Source organism: Salvelinus namaycush, chromosome 21, assembly GCF_016432855.1.
Source record: "Salvelinus namaycush isolate Seneca chromosome 21, SaNama_1.0, whole genome shotgun sequence".
NCBI classification, from domain to species: domain Eukaryota; kingdom Metazoa; phylum Chordata; class Actinopteri; order Salmoniformes; family Salmonidae; genus Salvelinus; species Salvelinus namaycush.
The window spans coordinates 30,432,903-30,438,545 of NC_052327.1; the positions used below are offsets into that span (position 1 = coordinate 30,432,903).

Here is a 5,643-nt window from a genome sequence, read left to right on the forward strand (position 1 = left end):
GAATAAATTCCCTGTAAATGGTAAATTCTCTGCATTTGTCATCCTTACTCGCACCTACAATCCCATACCTCTTTCACTCCACGGGGAGTTGAGTTGTAGCAGGGTGTTGCGTTCCCTCTTCCTAGATGCTTACGTAACACACAAATAAAAGGAAACTTGTGAATACTGTGAGGATTACTGTAGCATTTGACTAATCCACTTTAACAAATGATGTATCTGTCCTTGAACTGAAAGACAAATATAGCATTCTCACAGTCACATTTCATATCGATACTGACTGCTCCCACAAACACAATGTACCCAACTTCCCCCAACAGAAATAACCTGAAGTGACACTGCACAAAATACTAAATATTTAACCAAGAAAATTACCCCCCCCCCCCCCCCCCCCGGTGGACTACAACTGCAATAGCATGATCTGTCTGAAAGTCCTCTGAGCACATTTCCCTGAGCAAGGTTTCCACTAGAAACGAAGACAACTGTTGTGTTACCATTGTCACGGAAAGTACCTGATATCACAAATACAAAAAAAGATTCTAGTTCATGTACAGTTCCACAATTAAACTAACTAAGGCCTAAGAGATGTTGGCTCCGGAGAGGTTTTCCCTAGATACAGATCTAGGATCAGCTTCCCCTCCCAAATCCTAACCTTAACCATTAGTGGGGTAGATGCAAACCTCACCCAATATCACAACTAGGGGCAATTTCAACCTATACCAAGACGTGGCAGGATGTATTATAGTGTCACACCCCCTCTATACTTAAGGTAAAATCTGAGTCAGGCACTCTGGGAGGTCAAGCACATTAGACAAGTCCATTTCATCCTTGTTTCATCTAATTCCAGATTCATTTACACCCTGGCTGAGTGGCAATGTGCACAGTCACCCTTCAGGTTTCTCTAGTGTTGGCTTTGGAACTATGCCAGAAGGGAGGAGCTGATTCACTTCAGCCGGAGAGACCTAAAGCTTTGGGCTGCCGAACATGGAGCATGTGTACATTGAAGATTGCGTTTAGGAATGTGTAAAGAGAATTACATACACAAACTGAAATATCCATATCATCACATTCAAAACACATGAAAAAAGACAAGCACTGTCAATTTAAAGTTAAATCCTCAGAAAAAGACAATTTAACAGGTGAATTTATTTATACATGTTTTGAAAAACATAATTAGTTATCACATCATTCAAAAGTTGTGTGGCAGCTTTATGCAGTTTCAAAAAGCATCTGTCAGTTGGAATGTATGCACAGCTCAGGGAGATACAGCAGGGGTGTGTGGGGGAGGGTCAGATTAAGCACAACAACAGCCATCAAATATCAGAAGAGTGTGCCCAGCCACAAGCAAGCACTGCTGAGCCAAAGCATGCCACTGAACTATACAACACTGATATTGGCCCGGTTCCAATGGTTAGAAAACACATCCTTCAGTCTTCTTCCCTTTCCTTCCTTCATTGACACCATTATTTAAAGCCAATACTTCAGATATGTAATAACCTCAAAGATGGCCGAGAGGAAAGAAAGCACCTAAGTATTTGAACAGGGCCACAGTCTGGGTTAGGAGGTGCACATTCTCACTAGACTTGACACATTTTTAAGTGGTTTCAGCTCATTTGCAGTAGAAGTTGTACTAATCACAGATCCTGGATCAGATTAACCATCCTAACCTGAATCATTAGGGGGATGGAAAAGTATCAAACACCTGTTTCAATGTATAGTGGCAACTTCTACCTACTAATTTCAGCTTCCCACAGCTTACATCGTAGCACATAAGGAAATGGGTTATTACATAATTGTGGCCCATTTAAAATAAAATAAAAAATACATTAGTCAAGCATCTCTTTTCTATGTGGCGAGCCCAGAGCAAAGCAACCCTACAAAAAGATGGCGAAAACTGGTAGTACCAGGAGCAAACTGTTTCCAGTGGTTCCATTGTGTTCCATTCACTGGGAGGAGTTCCATTTGGCTCCCAGTGCAGAAAGACTTCCTCAAACATCTGGAGATTTATGACATCATTGTCATTTTATTCTTCATCTCATTCTAGAAGCTTCGGTCCCTTACATAGGTGAAATCGCATGGGAGTGAAGTCACAGGGGTGAGAGGTAAAGGGCCAGGGTTGTTTCAGTGAAACTGTCCATGAGGTCTAGTGTAGCTGAACAGTTTGCAGTAGAAGTTTCCCTTAACCACAGATCTAGGATCAGATTACAACACCCCCAATCCTGATACTTAACCATAGGCAGATTTAAAAAGGTCTGACCCAGGATCAGTGGTTGGGGGTAACGTCAACCCAGCAGAACACTTTACAGAGGTGTCTCAGAGCAGCCATTAGCTAAACATGCAACTGAAAGCATTAGTTTATCTGCTGCAAGATATGAGGTTGGGAAAAAGTGAAGATTAGAGTATTTGAAGGGATAATGGTAAAAGAAAGCGAAGTAAAAATAGTAGTAAATAAGATGTTCCTATATGTATTGATTGCATTGTCCACAAGTCCTGTCCATTCTAGGGGCACAAGTTATTCAAGAACAAACTTGTCTTGATTGAAGGTGTCAGTCTATCTCTGTGGTTCTCCCTCTCCTTCTCTGCTTTTCTCTTGTGTGATGTCCGGTGTTATTGCTTGGACAGCTCGTTGGAAAGCCAGTCCAGTCCTTCATACAGTCCTGTGCCCTGGGTCGCACAGGTCGCCTGCACGTGCCACTGAGAAGGAAGAGAGCAAGAGAGAAAAGGATCAACATTGAGAAAAAGCGTGCCTGCATGCCTATGTCTTACATACTCACCACTCTGCTGCGGAGGCTCTGCAGTCCCAGTTTGTCTGTAAGGTCGCTGACGGCCATAGCATTGGGAAGGTCCTGCTTGTTAGCAAACACCAGCAACACTGCTTCTCTCAACTCATCCTCCTGGAGCTGAGGGGAGGGGGAGAGTGATTAGATCACTAGTTGAGATAATGAGCTCTTGCTCAGAAAGTCAACACTGTGCTCTGTGATTAAATAATTTGTTTCACACTAAGTTTCAGGTTCAATGTCCACTCAATTATAAATAGACCCAGCCAAGACACTTGGCAAGTCTATAGGCCTTACGTACCATAACAGTAAATACACCCATCATTAACTACATACCATCAGTAAATATACCTGTCATCAACTACATATCATACATAGAGTAAATATACCTACCATTTTAGAGAGCTCCTCTGCAGACTCAGCCACTCTCTCTCTGTCGTTGCTGTCTACTACAAAGATCAGACCCTGAGTGAGGGATGAACACAGTCAGAGCAGGACAGTCAGAGGAGGAGGATGCCCTGAGGCATTACATGAGAGAAGAAAAAGAGTAGGCTGTAGCCGCCCTGGTTCTCTTTTGGTGTGTGCGTTTACCTGTGTGTTCTGGAAGTAGTGTCTCCAGAGGGGTCTGATCTTGTCCTGACCACCCACATCCCATACCGTGAAGCAGATGTTCTTATACTCCACCGTCTCCACGTTAAAGCCTGTCACACATACCAAAGAGATGCATTAGGTCTAAATGTCAATCCCATGTATTATATATAGATGGCAATATATTATTATATCTATAGACTAGTGCATGAATGTGGTTAGTGACAGTCCAATATCCTACCTAAGTCAATTATACCTTAATTTAAAGCTAACAATGGAAATCAAAGCAAGAGCAGTTGAGAGACTGAAAAACAGCTTCTATCTCAAGGCCATCAGACTGTTAAATAGCCATCACAAGCACATTAGAGGCTGCTGCCTACATACATAGACTTCAAATCACTGGCCACTAATAAATGGAACACTAGTCACTAATAATGTTTACATATGTTGCATTACTCATCTCATTTGTGTATAGTTTATTGTCTTCTACTGTATATTAGTCTATGCCACTGACATTGCTCATCCATATATTAATATATTCTTAATTCCTTTACTTAGATGTCTGTATTGTTGTGAAATTGTTAGATATTACTGCACTGTTGGAGCTAGAAAGACAAGTATTACACTACACCAGCAATAACATCTGCTAAACATGTGTATGTGACCAATACAGTTTGATTTGAGACTGGAGGGTGAAAGGTGTGTGTGTGTGTGTTTTACCGATAGTTGGAATGGTGGTCACTATTTCTCCCAGCTTCAGTTTGTACAAGATAGTAGTTTTCCCTGCAGCATCCAAACCCACTGAAAAAACAAACATATTTATTTTGAACATTATATCTCATTCTAACTGCAAGCAAGAACGTGCATATATATATATATATATATTAATGGACACTTTTATTGTAGCTATTAACGGTGTATCTTATCCGTGTCGACAGCTGCATGAAGATACAAAACCCACAAGCAAATGACGGATAGCTAACGTTAGCTAAACAGATGGCTTACTAACGTGAGCTAGAACTAGCTTGTCACCCACGACGACAGACCAAGAAACACAATTTTTGGTAACTAACGTTAGCCGGTTAGTTTTCCATTTTTTATCTATACCCGCGGGCTACCTAGCTAGTTAACATTTTTTAACTTTCTGCCGAGTTTGTTGACACAAATCAACCACCAAAAAGTTAGCTACGTAGCAGCTAGCAACACATTTTTGGACAACTATGAACTAACGTTAGCTACTGTTAGCGAACTGGTCACCGTTACTATTCTACCTACACCATTTGGGTCCAACAAATCAACTTTTTTTTATATACACAACGTTATATGTTAGTTACTCACTAAAGACTCCCGTGATGTTCTCCAGTAACGTTAGCGTACATTTGAAAGCCACAGTTAGCCAGCTAACATCCGACACTTACCCATAAGTATTCTCATCTGTTTCTTGCCGAACAGTCTGGTAAAAACTGACGAGATTAGGAGCCCCATGTTGTGCGTGAATGTCTCAAATTATTACAGAAAGCTTTTCTAAATTCTTGTCGTTCTTGAGACAATTGGTCTGAATCTTTCTGTTTGTGACTCCCAAGCAAGAATCGTTTCTGTCCTCTGATGCTGCCAACGTGGAACTCCCAACGTCATCGATTTGACTCAACTTTATTAGCATTTGGGCCAACGTGGTGATGGACAACAGCAATATTAAACTAATGCATTTTGTCTTGAGCAGACATGATCGTAAGTAAAACGACTCTGCATGTACAGGTTCGACCGATCCATCACTACCCGTTTGTGTCACATAATGTTTTGAGGTAAAAATGTTACTTGTTGTTCACACGGATTATTTGCAGTTACATTGTGTGCCAGCAGATGTCAGATTACAACACGGGTTCGCTGTTATTGCAACGCGAACTAATGACGTCTGATCAGATAGATAGACCCTCTGGTAAGTATTTCTCAGCGCACCATATCTTCTGACAGCCCAATTGAACTTCACAGGGTATAATTCATTTGTTAATCCTCCTCATCATGCATGCCATTACATTCTGGTGAAGTGTGAGGGATGTCATGTGTTTGTTTCTGCAATGGGCAGTGACCAATGTCACACTTTATAGAGAGTATATGAAACATAAACAAGCAAGCACACACACACGTTCTGTGCAACAGTTGAGCAAAACCTGAGATTTAGGTGTTATCAGGAGTGTGCTGCTTGGCTAAGTAGGGCAACTACTATCACTGAGAAACGTGTTAACCCGGTGTTTAGAGTAAACAATGTTTTTACTGCATTTTA

At 41.3% G+C, this 5,643-nt stretch overlaps 1 protein-coding gene across 1 annotated transcript; it reads right to left on the bottom strand.

Moving 5' to 3' along the window:
- Positions 1-1,095: 1,095 nt before the first annotated feature.
- LOC120066292 (ADP-ribosylation factor 4-like) lies at positions 1,096-5,112 on the bottom strand. The gene is made up of 6 exons (XM_039017574.1): positions 4,781-5,112; positions 4,083-4,163; positions 3,366-3,475; positions 3,168-3,239; positions 2,772-2,897; positions 1,096-2,691 (listed from the first exon to the last, which is right to left on the bottom strand). The coding sequence occupies exons 1-6, from the start codon at positions 4,845-4,847 to the stop codon at positions 2,605-2,607; spliced, it is 543 nt and encodes a 180-aa protein (XP_038873502.1). The 5' UTR covers positions 4,848-5,112; the 3' UTR covers positions 1,096-2,604.
- Positions 5,113-5,643: the final 531 nt, after the last annotated feature.

Bases quoted from the DNA above. Each gene is read 5' to 3' on its own strand.
- LOC120066292 (XM_039017574.1), bottom strand. From the start codon at position 4,847: ATGGGGCTCCTAATCTCGTCAGTTTTTACCAGACTGTTCGGCAAGAAA. The intron at 3,240-3,365 runs GTAAACGCACAC...TCCCTCACTCAG, and splicing joins ACTACTTCCAGAACACACAG to GGTCTGATCTTTGTAGTAGA. The intron at 2,898-3,167 runs GTAGGTATATTT...CCCTCCCCTCAG, and splicing joins CAGAGGAGCTCTCTAAAATG to CTCCAGGAGGATGAGTTGAG.